Below are 19,173 nucleotides of genomic sequence, written 5' to 3'. Positions count from 1 at the left end.
CTTTGGTGTGCTTGGAGTTAGCCTTTACACAAGGTGGCGACCGTGGCTCCAAGAGTTTGTGGCAGAAGGATTCGAACTTGAAATCTGGAAGGAGAAAACCCCAAGCCCCAGCTCTAGACCAACCCCTTGAGGTTCTTGTTTGGAGACCTTCATTCACTAGATTCAGTCTGGGACTGGTTATGGTCATCATTTGTTTACACGGCCATGTTGAATTGCTCTCCTGAAGCTAATTTATGATGCCACTGCCTGCCTACCCTGTGCAGCAAGAGGTAAGATTAAATTCTGCAGAATCTTAGTAACATTTAGGTTTGTAGCTGCAGCTATGGTGGTGTTTAGGCAAGTAGTGTAGTTTGTTAGGCAATGCTAACAATGTATATGATATGCTTGTAAAGATGCTTCAATAAAGCTATTTTGTTTTTAGATGAAACATCTATGAACTATTTGTGAATATATTCTTTGAAGATAAACTTAAAACATGAAATTTATTATGAAACAAGTGCATGAAAAACTGTTTGTTAAAATGCTTATTAGAGGCACCGTAATATATTATTTTGAGATTTAATGGGATTTTTAGATATTATAGGTGTGTTTAGTATTGCGGTGGCTGTTATGGTTGAGATTTGAAAAAAAATATTTTATAAAAAGTACTTTTAGTTGAGGTTGGTTTGGAAAAATATATATTTGGTTAAAATTGTGGTTGAAATTGAGGTTGAACAAAAAGTAATTTAATGTATTTGGTTAAGAATGCTTTTGAAATTGAGATTATAAAATAATTTTAAAAAATATATATATTAATATTTATGGTTTTTAATTTAAATATTGTAGATTTAACTATTACTATTACATCATGAAATAAATAATATTTTATATAAAATATTTTTTATTATTCCATTAAACTATCTATAAAATTTCTTAAGAGCGCAACAACATCAGGTAAAATATAATCAGGAACAAAGTTGGGATTGCGATCAAATTCTGCAAATGTTACGTCATCAAGCGATCTCCGTCTAATTTATGTAGTGTCATTGAATAATGTTTAACACTAGTTTTTCGAATAAAACACAATTAAAAATAAATAAAAAATTTATTTTTATTTTTATTTTGTCTGGTCAGACCCGGTTCAATGCATTTTTAACTTTGAACCAGACCCGGTCCGGCCAGAACAGTAGAGCATGCCTCCACTGTTTACTTATTCCTTCCCCATGAGAAGCAACAAATGCTGCTTCTACAAAACCTGCGGCACAGCTGCAAAATCGGTGGGTCCTACCAACATAAATCACTTTTTTTTCTTAACCAAACGGTAATATGTGTGGCTGCGGGTGAACCTCACCCACAACCAACCAAACTGACACTAAATTAAATATAATAGTAAATCTATAAATATTTAAATTTTCTCTTATTATTTCATGGCATTCCAGATTAAGGAAGGAAATTGTTGTTTAATATATAAACTCATGTTGTTACCTCAAATTTATGCTGGAATAGATTCTAAATCCTCCTTCTCTCATCTTGAGTTGCTGCCACTTATGCTTGTTGGGTTGTTGGCTTACTCAGTAATAAAAACGAGGAGTCTCATCCACCGTTGGCTTACTTAGTATAGAAGAATTTATACTCAGTAATAAAAACGAGGAGTCTCATCCATCGTTGGCTTACTTAGTATAGAAGAATTAAATTTATAGTATGGTCATGAAGCCGCATCCTCTGTTTATGTGGTGTGTTGGCTATGCAATCTTTTCTTAGATAAGAGTATTTGCTGACTCGTAACTTTTGGTTTCTCTTATTCTCTGGTGTTATTTCAATTATTTAACTTCTTAGTAAATGTTTTGTCAGTTGTTCCATTTTTGGCAAATTCATTCTGTACTTCTTCGCCATTCTTTATGGCGTTTTAATGACCCAAGCTTGCTCTTCAGTGGTCCATCCACCGTTGGATTGCAATATGGATGCTCACGGTCCGCCCCTTCTGGCAATGCCAACATATATATATATATATATATATATATATATATATATATATATATATATATATATATATATATATATATATATATGTTTCACCTCAGTTTTGTTCCTTTTCTCCCACCATATAATGGCCGGTTCAATTTAATCCCATCAATCTTCAAAGGGCTCAAATCCATGTCTAAAGAGCGAAAGTAAGGCAGCGTTAAACTCAACGTACGTAGCCTCCGCAACTAGACCCATGAAGGTGACAGAGATTCTGGTGTGCTAGTCTACTAATCATTAATTAATTACAGAAATTTAGTGCGAAGTGACGACTGAGAAAGACTTGAGAAACATCTTTCTTGATCATTTGTTGTTGTTCAAGTCCTCAGTTAGTGCGAAGTGACGACTGAGAAGGACTTGAGAAACATCTTTCCCGATCATTTGTTGTTAAAGTCCTCACCATCCCACTTGCTTTAAAAAACAAATTAAGTGAAATTATATTTTTTTTACTACTGTCCAGTTTTCTTTAGATTTTCAAGTTAATTGAATTATATTAAAATAATTTTTATATAATTTAATTAAATTAAAACACTAAGTAAAGTTTAATAGTTTCATGTAGCTTAACTTCTTTATATATGTAAAAAAACAAAATTAATTCAACCCGCAAATGGAGCCCATACTGTGCCAGTAACTAAGAATACGTTTGCACAGCGTTCCTAAAAAATTTAAAAAATATTTTTTTTTGTTAAAATTTAATATGATTTGTATGTTTTGGATTGTTTTAATGTGCTGATATCAAAAATGATTTTTAAAAAATAAAAAAAAATCATTGACATATATTTTAGCACGAAAAGTTATTTGAAAAGCAACCGGTACTACACTCAAGCACTCTCTAAGTAAACAATGAATAACAAGAGTATTTAAAAGACATGGAAAATTTTACCTCCAATATATGCTTATTTATGATATTATATTGATTTGGTGCTTCAGAGAAAGAAGTCGTAAATCATGTTCCATGCACCATTTATTAGAATAATAGAAAACTCCATTACAAAGCTTTAACTTTGCCAAACCAGTATGTGTGGATTTGGCAGGACCAGTAATCTTCCCTTACTGCCAATCGAACACCTTACTGATCCCGGTTCATGTAGCCAGCACAATATGATCATTTAACAGTAGTGTTAACAAACTCTTTAACATAATCGTACAAGACCTTGAGCTTTGCAGGATCAAAAACCTCGACAGCATGGAAGCCATCCTCATCAAACTTTGTAACCACGTCCACTCCACGCGACTCTAACATCTTCACCAGTTCTTTTTGCTTATCAACAAGCGGATCCCCACCATATCCTCTGAAGAAACACCTTGGCAGCCGTTCGATTTGTTAACCAATTCTCAAGTATTGGTGGCTGCCAACTCCAGCTCTTCTTCAACAAAGGTGGCTGCCAACTCCAGCTCTTCTTCAACAATGGTGGCTGCACCTAGCAGCCCTCTTTGACAATGGCAATGGCAGCCATCTTCTTCTAGAAGATAGGCTGTAAATGCTCTATGATTGCTGCACATAATGGCAACAATCCTAACAAATAGGGCATATTCAATATCAACCCAATGATTTCCAAGGGCTTGATATCAATATTCAAGGCAAGCAAGTTTGCATGGTAAGCAATATTGCCTCCAGCACTCATGCCCATCAAGAAACACCTTGAATAATCAAGGTATTCTTTAAGCCAAGGTTCACAAGAAGGGCCGTTGATATCCAAAACTTGGTTTTGGACCCACTTCATAGCCTCAATAGCATCTTCATATGCAGCAGGAAGGCGATGTTCAGGGGCAAGACGATAGTCAACAGACAGGACGAGAGCAGGGAAATGAGAAGCCATGTCACTGCACGTTTGATGGAAAGCAAGAGTTGCAGCGCTGTAAAGAACAAAGCCACCTCCATGATAGTAAATAATGAGAGGGAGTTTTTGAGGGGGTTTCAAAGGGCGAAATAAACGAAGGGATGTTTTGTTGTTGGGATTTAGAGGGATGTCTTTCGAGAGCGAAAGTTCTTTGGAATCTGGAGTTGTTTGTTCTGTCGGCGGTACTTCAGGAAATGGACTGTTTCTGGTGAGGGAGCCATCTGGATTCTCCACAAAATCGAGGAGATCTGTTAGCTTAACAGAGCAAGTTGACATGGATTGGATAGCGAAGTAAATTCTGAAGGAGAGTGAAAAACAGAACGCAAGAGGAGGAATTATAGGAAGGAAGGTAAAGTTAACGAGACTTTGATCAATTGGTATTATTAACAAGGAAGGGAAATCACTGGTCCCCTCCTCACATGTTAGTGTTGCTGTCATTCGAATATTAACATTTATTTATTTATTTATTTATTTATTTATTCATGTTTATTAAGAATTAAATTTTATTATTTATTTTTCTTTTTTTACAACGTATTATCATGTTCTTATTAGAAAAATATCTTAATATAAAATTGATATTGAATTTTATGATCGTTTATTTTTTTTATTATATAATTAAATAAAAATACTCTATCATATTATTAAATAAAAAATAATTTCAAAAAAAACCTAATTAATATGAATTGAAATTCATAATTTATTTTAATTTACTTTTTATATATTTTTTTAATTTAATTTAATTTAATTTTTTTATTTTAAATAGATAATATAAAAAGAATGGTAAAAAATATATTTTAAAACCAAACAAAATTAAATAAAACAAGATTAATTAATAACAATTAAAGGATTAATTAATTAATTAGTTTTCAAAACTATAAAGACTATTTAATTCATTTTACAAAATTAAAAAAGCAATTTCTAATTTACTGCACGTGTAACTAGTAACTATACTTCTTTCTCGATCGGACTATTCCAAAATACACGTGCATGTTTAAGATTTATAACCATCGGTTATTTTATATGAATACTTCGAACCTCATAGAAAATAAATAAATTAAATCACACGAATACGATTCTTTATTGAAAACAACATAAAAAGTACTAGACGAGAACATGGTATCCTCTGAGTATCATTTTATTGCCAATATATAGATTTTGGTGACTCAAAGTAAATAAAATCAAAGAAGATACTACGAAATTTTGCAGTCTCCTTTCTCACATGGAGGAGTTGGTGGCGGGTGAAGCAGTGCTGATAAATTCCTTGACTTCATCATAGAAAGCTTTAGCTTTTCTAGGATCAAAGAGCTCCACGGCATGGTAGCCATCGGGATCAGAACTTGTCACCACGTGAACCCCAAGTGACTCTAGCATCTTCGAGAACTCCTTCTGCTTGTCCGAAAGGGGGTCCCCGCCATAAATTTTAACATAACACATCGGCAGCCGTCTGATCTTCCCATCATCATTGGATCCAGCAACGATGGGGTTACAATACTCGTGGTCACGATCAGCATCTTTAGGCAATGCAAGTGACCACAGCAGATCGTTGGCTGGCATCGGCAAGATCTTATCATCTTTCAATCTAATCTCGGACTCGGTCCTATTGACCCCACCAAAATAAGGCACGTTCATTATCAGCCCTTTGATCCTAATAGACGAAAGATCAGCATCCAGCGCACGTAAAGCAGCATGGTACACAATGTTACCACCGGCGCTACTGCCCATTAAGAAAAACTTGGAAAGATCTCCGTATTCTTTCAACCAAGGATCGTCGCCATTGATTGCTTGGTCGCGGACCCACGCGAGAGAATCCATTGCATCATCGTACGCTGCAGGGAGGCGATGTTCAGGTGCAAGACGATACTCAACGGACAGGATTAAAGCAGGGAAGTTCGAAGCCATGGCACAACAAGATTGATGGAAAGGAAGAGAAGCAACGCTAAAAAGAACAAAACCACCTCCATGAAAGTAAAGAATGACAGGAAGTTTAGTGCTTGGTGGTTGGTTTGAAGGGAGAAAGATGCGAATAAAGGTATTCTTGGTAGGGTTAAGAGGGATGTCTTTGGAAAGAGCGAGTTGGGGCTTGCTTGGATCACTGAGGGGTTTCTCAACTGGAGGTACTGAAGGAAAAAGGTAATTTCTAGCGAGTGAACCGTCTGGGTTTGGAGATAGATGAAGGAATTCATAAGGATCCATTGTTGAGTTGTTGCAGAGTTGAGAATGTGGTGAGCTTATGAAGGAGAGAGAAGAGGTATTTTTTTGTGGTTGGAAATCACGAATTAATTAGGTAATTAATTCCTTCTCCTACTTGTAGGTCCGTGCCTTTTTTCTGGTTGTTTTCTAAATGGACTTTATTGCCCTGCCGGTTTTAGTAATGTAGTTGGTGTTCTAATCAAAGTTATCTAACCTGTCTGAAAATTAACCCGGATAAGAAATGGGGTGCCGATTTTTATATGTCAACTCAAATTAATACAGATAAATCTAGAAAAATTAAAAAAAACTTTCTCCTCTTTTTAAAAATCAGGGTTGATGGGCCCCTGCTGAGATTCACTCCTTTTTTTCCTTTTGAAAGCTGTCGATAATCATGTTCTTCTATTTCTTTACTGTTGTGTACTAAATTCCTTTGTTTATCAATCACTTCAGAAGGAAGTATGCTCAATCGATTGAAGAACGAAGAATTTTAAAAGGATGGCACATAGGAAGCCCTAAAATTTTCCCTATCTTTACAAAAAAAAAAAAAAACAACAATAACAAGCCGTCGCCTCCCCTGACTTTGAAATTTCTCTCCCAGGACCAGCCAAAGCTTCCATTTTCGCTTGGCCAGAGCAGCTGCCACAAAAGCCTAGCCACAACTTCCCTCATCCCTCTCTAAGTCATCTCCCTGACCTTTTAGCCAAAACTAGAGAGCCCCTCCTTCTTCTTCCCCGACTGCCTCCGTTTCTTGGCCAAATCAGAGCCGTCGCCCACTGACACAGGAGACCAGCCCCACAGACGTCGTCTCCAGCTTTCCCCATCTCTGCTAAACCGAGACCCAGCTCTCTCTCCTTCAACCAGCCTCCAGCAGCAGCCGAGCAGAGTAGCGTCCCTCGCTCTCCCTTCCTCTTCGCTGCTAACAACAGCTCATTGTAGAGAAGATGAAGAAATAAGAAGGGAGGCCGAAGGACAGAAACCACATTTGAAAAAGGAAAAAAAAATTGGGTCTCGTTCTGGCTATGGGTCGACCCGCCGGGTCAATCGTGTTTTGCCAGGTTGTTGCACCGGACGGTCTTTTAACAAACCCGGACCGGTCTAGCCACCGGGTCGACCCGCCAGGTCGGTCCGGGTTTCATAACTATGGATCAAAGTTAGGAAGAAAGAGTGTGTTTGGTAACATGGTTTAAACAATGTTTTTCTAAAATTAAAAATTTTATTTTGTTTAAAATTAATATATTTTATATTTCTAGATTTTTTTTATGTGCTGATATTAAAAATAATTTTAAAAAAATAAAAAATATATTATTTTGATATATTTCTGAATAAAAAAATACTTTGAATAACAATTGTTATCACATTTTTAAGTATACAATTAATAATATGGTAGGTGGTGTGTTTTTAAAAATTTTAATTTTTTTTTAAAATAATTTGTTATTGTATTCTTGAATTATTTTAATCCATTAATATCAAAAATAAATTTTATAAAATAAAATAAATATCATTTAGATGTATTTTTTAATGAAAAAAATACTTTAAAAAGTAACTTTTACTATAATACCAAATAGGCTCTATAATGATTTTTTTTATTGTGATAACTGTTGTTTTTCAAAATATTTTTTATTTTAAAATACATTAAAATAATATATTTTTTTTAAAAAAATTATTTTTAATATTAATAAATTAAAAATATTAAAAATTAACACAGCCAAACACTTTCATGATCGCAATTAATTTTTTAAGGCAAGAAAAAAAATCCAAATTGGAAATTATGTATGGCAACTTATAGCGCTTGCCAATCAAATTTTAAATTGAGAAGTAAATGGAGAGATTCAGAGTTTGATGGCTTTTTGCTCTATCTAAATTATATTTTATATCTTGAATTTTAACAATTTTATAATATTTTACATTCTCTAAATAAAAATAATAAATTTTAAATTGCTTATAAAATTATTATTGTTGTTGTTGTAGTATTTTATTTATCGGCTAAAAAACCTTTGCAATATAAATATTATAACCTTGTCATTAAACCTATAAATATCACTTTCTCATCAAGCTAACATTACAACTTTGTCAGAAATTAAAACTTTTATAATAGCATTTCATCAAACACTTCATTTGCAGATCAAAATCAACCTTATAATTGATTTTTTTTTTTTTGTATTTCACTCTCTCTTGCAGTAAAGCATAAATATCTTATCTCATTTGAAGTTCCATTGAACTCATCAAGACCAACGCACCCACTATACTACACTCTGTTTAATTTTCTTCGTTTGCGTTTGTCAATTTTTTTTGCTAAGATCGCACCACATCAACTATCACCCTCCTCTCTAGTGAAACATTCCAAAACCCCCTTTTTTCTACTAACCAAACCATTCGCTCGGAGCAGAAATCAGCATGGCTCTTTCGTTGGTGATATCACTTCAGCCTATCCCATTATTCAAATCAATTAGATGAACTGAATTCACCACTAGAAATCTAATTATTAAATAAGTATTAATACCTAAAATAGAATATTTCATTGATTTTACAAAAATATTGATTTTAATCCCTAAAAATAAAATATTTCCTTGATTTTATAAAATTATTGACACTATTCCTTAGAACAGGAGAAGCCATTTGCGAAAATAAGCATAGAATTTTCATGGATAGTAAAAATCAAGCTTTGATCTCATTTTTGTAAATAATTTTTTCAATAAAATCTCCGATTTTAGAGGATAAATTTGATATCGCTATCGTTTATTTTTATATTTTCTGAAAAAAAAACTTTAGATTTATGTTTTTTATGGTTTTAGAATTTTCATATAATTCTGGTATTTGTTTATTTATTTGTTTCTAATGAAAATCACTCTCATCACATTATAAATATATATAGAGTTTCAAAAAGATTTTTCAACAATTAAGTTGGTAGATAAAGAGAATCTTATTTCTCTTGATGATTACTACAATAAAGCTAGATTATTTGATAGATTTCCCAGCAGCAAAAGGTTGAATATTGACAATCAATTAATGACATGGGATGCTAAGATAAGTAATTAATTAAGTTCACCACGTGAATTATTTCCCAGAAGTTGACAGGAAATTTAAAAGTGAATTTTGTTAAATAAGAGAAAATCACATAATATATATTGGTAGTTGGATAACGTTCTTAAGGTTTTACTCAATCATGGGTCTATTCTTAATTACTTCGAGGTTATTTCAAAATCACATATATATATATATATATATATATATATATATATATATATAGGTTATTCCATGGCTTGGTTGTGTTTTTTTGTTTTTTTTTTTGCAATTAATATATCAATCTTCATGCTAGTTTTCGCTTGAATTAAAATCAAGACTCCTGTCTCGATGATTTCAAATAGAAGCACTACATTTTGACCTAGTGTATTTAATAGCAAATTCTCAAAAACATTAATGTGTAAATTGTAGATAGAGACAAATACCATATCATTTAAAATATTTTATTTGTATTTTCTATAATAATGCTCTTTTATTATTATTTTCTTCAAATAATATTTTGGAGATGTGGTTACGATTGTTTTTCAAAGGTTTTTCATTCATAAATATATCAAAATAATATATTTTTTATTTTTAAAAAAATATTTTTAATATCAGCGCATCAAAATAATCTTAAAACACCAAAAACATATTAATTTGAAGTAAAAAAAATTAAATTAAATTAAATTTTTAAAAAAATATTTTTAAAATACAAAATTAATCAGAAATTATTAAGCTACAATTGCGTTGCAACAGAAGGAGCTTCATGGGAAGTACACAGTAATATACACTTGCGGTCCCTCCAAATGCAAGGCGCGCCACCACATGGGCTTTGGCTACACACAATCTTGAACTCTATCGCAGTAGGATGGTGACGTCGGCTTGGGCTAGAGTAAACCTGGCTGGGCTTACCTTTTATGGCGTGGCCGAGTGAACCCTAAACCAACAAACATAAAAGCTAATGCCATGGTTTAAAATAGTTTTTTTTTAAGTTATTTTCTGGAAAAAAAACATTTATTTATATTTAAAAATATCATGAAAATTTAGTTGAAAAATAATTTTTAATATTTGATTATGCTATAAAAAATAAGTTAGAAAAATATTTTTTTATTTTTTTTAAATTTATTAAAAGAATATAAACTAAATCTGACAAGTAAAAAAGTTGAGGGAGGATTAAATTAAAAGCAAATTCTAATTTCAAAAATTATTTCAAATAATCAAAATAATAGAGATTAAATCTGATAGATTAAAAGCCGAAAGATAATAAATTTTTTTAAAAAAATTCAATTTTATAAATTATTTCAGATGAAATAAATAACAATAAAAAAATATGAACAAAATATTACAAATAAAAGAGTTGAAATATGATGAAATTAAAAAAAGTCATAAATTATTTCAAGTAAAATAAATAGTAATAAAAAAATAAGGATCAAAGTTGATATAAAAATCAAATTTCAAGTGATGAAATTAAAATAAAAAAAGGAATTCAAGATAAAATATATAACAATCAAAAGATTAAGAGTGAAATTTGATATAATTAATAAATAATATGATATTTTTTATTCTTTTATAATTTTTAAAAAGTATAGTCAATTTAAAATAAAGAGATAATACTTTTCTAAAATCAAATCAAAACTTTATTTGATTAGAAAGTATATTTTGATTGATCAATTTTAATAAACTGAAGAAAATTTAAAAAGTGTTTTTCTACTTTTGTTAATGGGGTCTAAGTGCAATTATTAATGATTAATTTCATTTTATCCAATATTAAAAATAAGGAACAAAATCATTTAAACGAAAAAAGTGAATTTTTCTGGTATTAACAAAATCTAAAAACAACATGAACTGATATCAGACCTGTTTATTTAATGGCTCATAATTTTCTTGTTAAAAAAAAAATCAAACCCAAAACCTGAAGATATTATTACCCAATTACACGAGAATTAAGATAGCTAAGTTCAACAAAAGCATTAATTATTCGTGCCCCTCCTTCCTGTGCGTGGGCGGAGAGTAACGTCGAAGTAGATCATAATCAAGGTAGGAAAGTCTCCAGGTCATGGCACAAATAGCCCATCATGGATCAAAATGGCCCACATTTCTGGACCCTGTTCACTGTCCTCAGTCAAATCAACTGCAGCCATTAATGAGAATGAACAATTACTTTGACTGAAATGGGGACCACCGTCCACAGCTGTGGTCATTAATATCAGGGCATTAGCCACTGACCAACCAGCGGCACCACCGTGTGCTAGCTAGGACTGGGTAGGAACCCATAACTCTGCCTCCTAAAATGACGGCCCAGGTCTTATCTCTACGAGTCTAAATGGTCCTCCAGGCTCTTAAGAATACTGAATACCAACCAGCCATCTGCATGCTTGTTTGGAAATTGATTGCAGGTTTGTTGAGTATAAATACGAAAGAAATTATCACCACCAAGATTCGGAATAAATACAGCTCAACGTCAAACTGTGACATGCGTGGTGTCTAAGCATGACCTCATCCAGAAATCCGACCATGTCGAGGGGAACTTGAAATATTTGCAGCAGCAATTCCTGTGCGCAATAAAATGAAATTTTCCTGAAGCCTCTAAAATTTATAGCCAAGTATTTCAGCTCTGCTAAGGGCTCGACTGCTAGCCCTCGGGCCTCTACAATAGTGCTTTGGTTGGCTGTGTATGCATGGATTTTAGCTAGATAGAAGCCACAGCGTCCTCTGTACTTGCTGCCCAAATACAGTAACCATGTGGATATCAGAGGCATGCAGTCCAAACTCGGTAAGCGAAGGGGAACCCTAGAGTTTGATGTTCACATGCCAAGCTCGTCAGAGAGCACCCCAAAGCAGCAAAAAAAAACATTATTTTTCTTTTTTTATGAATGTGAAGACAGTAATTTAGCCTCACGGTTTTAGTATTTTCAAAAGACGGGGATTTTTGGCAAGATTCTAATATAGTTGGCCAACACTTTACTTGCACGGAGGAGGGAGCTTCAACGCACCAACAATCTACCGGACTTTAGGGAAGAACTCGCCGTGAATTTATTCAATACAGAGCAAAATGCAATCGCAAATTAGATGATTCTGTATTCAACAACATAAAGTGGAAGTCAAAGAACCAACAAGGAAACGTCCAGCATTGTCTAGATAAAGGGGTATTGGTGTCTCCCCAACGACAGGAGTACGAAATTACTAACTAGTCATAGACAGGGCTTTTGACAAAACTTGGGAAACATTTACAGTATTTCACAGGGAAAACCATGTCAGTTGGCACTCCAGGCCAAAGCCTTGGAGGTCGTTCGCTCAATCAATAGTGGCAATTTATTTATTCATTTATTATTATTATTATTAATAAATAAAAAACTAGCGGGGAGACCACATTAGCTTTCCTAAGAAGATAGTGTGGATTGGTATAGTCTCTATATTGTTTGTTTTTTTAACGTTGCTTGAATACATGTTTTTTTTTATTGTAATGATTTTTCTAAAATTATTTATTTATTTATTTTTTTGTCGTGATTTATAAATTTATCAAGGTAACTCAGGTTACCCAGTTGCTCCGATTTATGGGTTTGGTAAGGTTTCTTTTTTTTCTTCTCTTTTTTATAGTCCTTTTTTTTATAAGCGGGGTCCATAACTCAATTCACAAGTTTGACGTACTAGCCTGAGTTATCTGATTCACAAGTTTGACGAGTTTACTCACCGATAAGATATGTTTTTTTGTTTGCGGTCTTTTAATTGTTCTTAATTTATTCCTTTTCAATTTCATCATTTAATATTGAATTAATTTGTATTGGATTAGTTGGGAAATAGATTGCAATATTGATTTTTATTTTCTTTTTATATGGATAATTGTCTCAAATAAATATCTATTTTTAAGAAGATACTTAATCCTGCGAACATCTATTTTTATCTTATAATTAAATAAAAAAATTATTAAACCTAATAGAATCCATGACTCAGGTTGCGAGAGGATCGAGGTCGATCCTATTTATCATTTTTTCAATGTTAAAAAAAATAATCATCTTAATTTTTTTTTTAAATTAACTTATATTTTTATTGATCATCAAAGTTACATTTAGACCTATAAAATTAATCAATTTAAGTTAAGTTAACTCCTACATGATTTAATTAAAAACTTGAGTTAAACAAAAAAAATTAAATTGAAAGATTTTAAAATTAGCTCATCTGATTAAGTTTAATAATAATACTATATATATAAAAAATTCATTCTCTTAATATTGTTTTTACATTTTTTTTAAAAAATCAGTCCTACCTTCGGCAAAACACATGCCAATGTACTAGTAACATCTTAAAATAGCAAGTATGAAGATGGAGGGCCTCTATAAGCTCGTGTCATTCTTTGAGTCCATGTATAGTCCAATTCCCATCGGCCGAACTTGAGTTCAGTTCCCTCACAAGTGTTCTAATCAACATCATTGACTTTGTATTTGAAACTAAAGGATTGGAAAAACACAGAATGCAAGTGTGTTTTCTGCCCATGCCTTACTGTTTACGCAAGCGTGCGTAGTATATTCACTACGCGCGTTGCCAATACAGGCACCACAGTGATTACAATGCGGCTGCAAAAAATGATTTTGCAAGAGAATTAGACTGGGCCACCATCTGTCTCCCTGAACTGAATTTCATGCTCACTGATGAGAGAGCTTTGGAAAGGTAGCAGATAACGAAAAAGGATATTATCTTCCAGGTCCCTTTAGGTCCAAAAGTCTTAAAAAAGCAAAAACTGCACTCCTTGGCACCTGGCAAACATGTATTAATTGCTTTATGGTGGGATCACCATTTGTAAAGTTGATGATATCTCTCCATCACTGCCTGTATCTTTACAGAGCCGTTAATCCTGGGATTCCTAAAACTCAACAACTTGTAGGAGCAAAGGTCAATGTGGTTGTGCCTAAAAATCAGAACTCTCCGGTGAGTAAAAACGTGGAAACACAAGGTGGAGGCCCATACAAAACACTAACAAGGTAGCAAGCCTGGATTTATGAACAAGATGTATATTCATTTCAATCTCAGCAGACAGTTTCTACAAAACATGATAAATTAGAAATGACCTACAAGAGCTGCAACGGTACACACTGTACAGTTGAATTACAACGATGTCTTAAATCCAGTAAAACTCACCGGGCCTTCCTTGGAGACTTAAATGGAAAATTGGACGGCGGTGACGGAGAGAACTCAAATGGCAAGTGGGGCGGCTCTGCCTCCCCAGAGAGCATCCCCACAATTTCTTTCACGGTAGGCCGTTTGCTAGGCGATCTCTGCAAACAGAGTAGACCAATTGTAATGCAAAGCAATGCCTGATCCTTATCCAATGAAAGTATTGAAGGATCGACAAGATCCAATAGCTTCCCGTTGTATGCAAGTTGCCTAGCCCAGGATATTAGATTAGCCCTCTCAAATTCTGACATCGGCGAGGCAGTTACTTGCAGTGGTCTTCTCCCAGAAACCACCACAAGGAGCAGAACACCAAAACTATAGACATCACACTTCTCTGATAACAGGCCGCCGCCACCATATTCAGGAGCGATATAACACACCGTTCCTCTCATGCTAGGCGTGCTGCTAATACCACCACTCTTGGGGATCTCTCCACTAGCCCAATCCTGGCTATTTCTTCTCCCATTTCTGAATTCACCACTAAACCCATCCAACCACCAATCAATACTGCCCTTACTCTTCCTCTTCTTCTTCCTCTCTTGTACCAAATCATCATCCTTTTGCCACCATAAATCTCCACTATTACTCGAACTAAGTCCTCTCTTCTTTTTCTTGGTAAGCTCCTCACAAAACTCTTCCTTCCACCACTCTCTAGGCTTCCTATTCTTCTCCTTCTTCATTCTTCCCTCATCCAAAGAAGCCCACCATTCCAGTCGCTTCTTATGCTTCTTTGGCTCAATCTTCAAACTTTCCGTGCTTAACAACTTATTATCACTCGAAACTGGAGACACAACATTCCATTCTTGCTTAGGTCTCCTCTCCTTATTAATCTCACTTCCAATCCACTCCATCACATAATCCTTCACCCTCCCCGACTCCGATCCACCTCCATTATCCTGTTTCCACCACCAATCCCTCCTCGACCCACCTTTCTTCCCTCCACCAATCAAATCTCTCCCACTATCAACGCTCATCTTATCAAACCCCGCCTCCGATACACTCCCTTTATCCACCCCAACCTCCGGAGAAACCATCTCCGGTGACGCATCCGAATCCAAGACCCTACCACCAAAACTCTCTGGCGACCTCTCAACCCCACCAACAGCAATAATCCCACTCTCTCCACACACACTCCCCACACTCTCCGTCTCCTCCAAAATCGACCCATTTTCCTCTCCCAAACCCTCTTTCTTCTCCACGACACCATTACTCTCTTCAATCTTCAATCTTGCTAGTCCAAAATCCCCAATTTTCGCATTAAAAAACGAATCAAGCAAGATATTACTAGGCTTAATGTCCCCATGAATCACGGGAGGGTTACAAGAATGATGCAAATACTCAAGTCCTTTCGCTACACCAATAACTAAATCAAACCTAACCTTCCAGTTCATTAACTCTTCACATTTCCTATCAAACAAAGCCTCCTGTAAGCTCCTATTCTCCATTAACTCATAGACTAAAATTAATTTCTTCTTTCGCGAACACGAGTAACCAAGGAGAGAAACAATGTTAGGAGAATCCAAGCAAGAAGCAATAGAGAGTTCGTTATGGAACTCTCTCTCGCCTTGAAGTGAACCGTTTTGATCCATTAATTTAACAGCTAAATGTTGATTAGTGTTAGGAAGTGTAGCTTTGTAGACTGATCCGAACCCGCCGTGGCCGAGGCGGTTAGAGGGTGAGAATGAGGAGGTTGCACGGCGGAGAAGGGAGTAAGAGTAGCAGCGGCATTGTTGGTGGTGGTGATTTGGGGATTTAGTTATCGGAGCTGTACGGTTGCGCGTGATTTTGCGATAGAGCAAGATTACAAGTATAACAATAAAAATTAGAAAGAGTGTTAGTGCTCCAGCAAGGAGCGGAGCTAAGAGGTGGTGGTGGTGGTGGTGGTGGTGGAGGGGTGGGGGTGGGGGTGGAGAGAGAGATCGGAGGTGGCGAGATGGCATTGTTGTAGATAGAGAGGAAATGAAGGTTTAGTCTTAGTTTAAGGTTTTCATGAGAGTAGTGTATGACTATGTAATCTGTCTGTTACTACTTCCTAGCAGTATTTCTTTCTTCTTCACTGGTTTGTTATTTGTTAGAGAAGATGAAGGTTTTTTTTTTTTTCAGGATAAGGAGAAGTGTTGGGTAACATGGATGTGTGAGGAAGGAGTGCTGAACAGCCAGTTTCTTTTTATTTTAATTACACGTGTCCTTTTTTGGGTGGGTTGTCATGGTTTAATCTAGGAAGCATGTGAGTGGATTTGGTGAATTGGATACTGTGCCTTTTTTAAAGAAAAAAGAGATTGAGGAGGTCTGGTATCTCGTATTGTTTTTGAAATTATTATTTTTTTTTAAAAGTATCTTTGATATAAAAAAATAAAAAATATTTATTTTTAAATAAAAAATTATTTTCATCGTAATCTTAAACATACAGTTAAATACTTATCTAGCTATAAAAAGCTTTTGAGTTTTTTTTTTTAAATGTGTTATAGTAAATTAGGCAAAACTCTATTAACACGAGAAACTTTATTATGTCTAAGCAATAATTATTAAAATCTAAGATATTATGTGAGAAATAGATTATAAAAAAAAATAACAAATAAAAGAGATTCTAATTACTTTTAAGTGAGATCGGGTATAATTTAATTCAATTCTTCATATTTTTATTTTAATATTGATAGTTATAATTCAAATGCTATAAAATTTCTCAGGTAAATGGATTTATAATGTTCATAGATTTTATTTAATAAGATGTTTTTGTTCTAAATATAGGACTTCAGCTCATACATGGAAGAACATTTATTATGAATGAATGTTTGAAGTAGGGGGAGTGTGATTCACGCGATAATTAATAAGCGTGGGTGAATGATCTTGTGAAGCTAGCTAAGCTACAATCAGTATGTTTTTAATCAAACGGAAGTAACCATGGTGGCAGGGGTCCACATTCCACAAGTCTAAAATCTAAATCGCCCTAAAAGTTTTTGTTTTAATTTTGACTTTAATATATTAAAACAATTTAAAAAAAAAACATGTTTTTTTAAAATATTATCAAACCACAGCTCCAAACACCCTAAAGTGGTAAATTAAAAGATTATTTAGTATTGTAATAGTTTTTGTTTTTTTAATCATAGAGAAAAGGCATTGGAATGGTTAAATAATTTTCAACTTTTATTACGCGTTTAATATATAATTATTTATATAAATTAAATTAACTTTTTTTTAATAAGAAAATCGATTTATTTTACAATAGTATTAATTAAATACATATTTTTATTTAAAAAAAAAAAACACAATCTCAAAAGCCACGGCTACACCTAAGCACACACTAAAGTTCTGGTTGATTTTCGGAGGTTTTCAAAGCTTACTCGTGCTTTTGTTGTTGTAGATAAAGCATGCTAAGCCCAAGAGCGGTCACTGTGTGTCGGTTTGTGGAGTTTTTACCTTCGATAGGTTTTGACTTTTACAAAGGACATCTTCTCTTTCCGTCAGCTTTTTTGTTGCTCAAAGACCAAAGCACCAAAAGGGGAGCTTCATTCTGCCTATGACCAGGATTTTTTTTATTTGTAAGACGATAAGGTGAAGGGTACTTGGGTAATCTCCAGGGTAGTTTTTGACTTGTGTGGCTTAGTGAAAGGAATCTAACAGGACAGTGATACAGCGAGGTCATGTGCATCCCACCACCTGTTCTCTATTTTATTTATTTTATTACCACAAGTCTTACAGCCCACGCTTGTCGGGGGCCGACTTTTACTAGGGGGTGATATGATGATCTTAAAGAATGTGCTTACCTTCTTAAATAATAATTAATACTAATCTGGTCTAACCCTAAAAATTCTTGTACTGTAAAAAAAATATTAAGAAATCCCAGTGTATAAAAATATATTGATTAGGTACCCTGTTCCTAGTATATTTTTCATCTCCTTTGAGTATCAAGTATTTTACTAAATTCTCAATCATAGACTACATTTTTTTTATTTTTTAATTAACAATTCTATCAAGTAGTCACTTGAAACTCAAATAATTTATATTTTTCTATGTAAAAAAAACCCCATGAATCTAGTGAATTTCTCCCATTGCATACAGGGGTTTTATCATTTTTATATATAATTACTCCCAAATTGACATGTTTGGGAGAGTGGTTACGGTAACTTTTCAAAATATTTTTCGTGTTGAAATACATCAAAATAATATTTTTTTTAATTTTTTAAAAATTATTTTTGAGATCAGCGCATCAAAACGATCCAAAACACATTAAAAAATTAATTTTTAATAAAAAAAATTAAATTTAAAAAAAACACGATTTGCACTGCGTTTCCAAACAATATAATAATATAGTCTATTACTTCAGTTTCACTTGAAGTAGTTAACCATTCTATTAACTAAACATGACTAAAGGATGTGATTCCAAATTCAATGAGAAGCGGAAGATTAAATTCAATGAGAATGTGAGGCATTTGATGCCAAGCAAGCATTCAACAGGGCACGAGGTGACAATAGTTAGCAGTTACAGTCAGCACCACTTATTAGTGATTTAAGGTTTGATTGTTTTTACGGTGTCGTTGTGTTTTTTTTTAAAAAATTAATTTTTTATTTGTTTATATTGTTTTAGTATGTTAATATTAATAAATAAAAACAAAAAAATATATTATTTTAATATATTTATAAATAAAAAATAATTACTAGTGCAATAATAAACACTACAGTAGACAGTAGTTGAACGTATTCTATTTTAAGGTGGACAGATCTTTGATGACAAGAACCCTTTGGATGGATTCCCGAAGGGTTGTTTGTACCATCTCGTATAATACACACCTCTTCTGGATGACAGGTTGTTTTTTTCTTTCTTTTTCTTTTTTAACCTGTAAATTCCATTTTTTTTCTTCAATAAAATCACGAGTTTGAGATTCGATGGATGGACTGCGATCTGTTTTTGTCCGATTAGTAATTAAATGAATCAACCCATGTGACCAATTTAGGCGTATAACATCTTGCATTT

At 33.7% G+C, this 19,173-nt stretch overlaps 3 protein-coding genes across 3 annotated transcripts; all 3 read right to left on the bottom strand.

The window, feature by feature from the left end:
- Window positions 1–3,106: 3,106 nt before the first annotated feature.
- On the bottom strand, window positions 3,107–4,118 carry LOC18109117 (probable carboxylesterase 8). The gene is made up of 2 exons (XM_052447020.1): window positions 3,547–4,118; window positions 3,107–3,293 (listed from the first exon to the last, which is right to left on the bottom strand). Exons 1-2 carry the CDS (start codon window positions 4,116–4,118, stop codon window positions 3,107–3,109), a joined length of 759 nt encoding a protein of 252 aa, XP_052302980.1.
- A 778-nt stretch (window positions 4,119–4,896) lies between these two features.
- On the bottom strand, window positions 4,897–6,127 carry LOC7488917 (probable carboxylesterase 8). The gene has a single exon (XM_002320042.4). The coding sequence runs from the start codon at window positions 6,033–6,035 to the stop codon at window positions 5,058–5,060; it is 978 nt and encodes a 325-aa protein (XP_002320078.2). The 5' UTR covers window positions 6,036–6,127; the 3' UTR covers window positions 4,897–5,057.
- A 7,895-nt stretch (window positions 6,128–14,022) lies between these two features.
- LOC7488916 (receptor-like serine/threonine-protein kinase At2g45590) lies at window positions 14,023–16,320 on the bottom strand. Its single transcript, XM_002320041.4, has one exon. It carries the CDS (start codon window positions 16,139–16,141, stop codon window positions 14,162–14,164), a length of 1,980 nt encoding a protein of 659 aa, XP_002320077.3. The 5' UTR covers window positions 16,142–16,320; the 3' UTR covers window positions 14,023–14,161.
- Window positions 16,321–19,173: the final 2,853 nt, after the last annotated feature.

This window comes from Populus trichocarpa, chromosome 14 (assembly GCF_000002775.5).
Source record: "Populus trichocarpa isolate Nisqually-1 chromosome 14, P.trichocarpa_v4.1, whole genome shotgun sequence".
Lineage (NCBI taxonomy): Eukaryota > Viridiplantae > Streptophyta > Magnoliopsida > Malpighiales > Salicaceae > Populus > Populus trichocarpa.
This window is presented reverse-complemented; position numbering and strand designations above follow the sequence as displayed.

Bases quoted from the DNA above. Each gene is read 5' to 3' on its own strand.
- LOC18109117 (XM_052447020.1), bottom strand. From the start codon at position 4,118: ATGTCAACTTGCTCTGTTAAGCTAACAGATCTCCTCGATTTTGTGGAG. The intron at 3,294-3,546 runs GTTGATATTGAA...GTGTTTCTTCAG, and splicing joins AAGCCCTTGGAAATCATTGG to AGGATATGGTGGGGATCCGC.
- LOC7488917 (XM_002320042.4), bottom strand. From the start codon at position 6,035: ATGGATCCTTATGAATTCCTTCATCTATCTCCAAACCCAGACGGTTCA.
- LOC7488916 (XM_002320041.4), bottom strand. From the start codon at position 16,141: ATGCCATCTCGCCACCTCCGATCTCTCTCTCCACCCCCACCCCCACCC.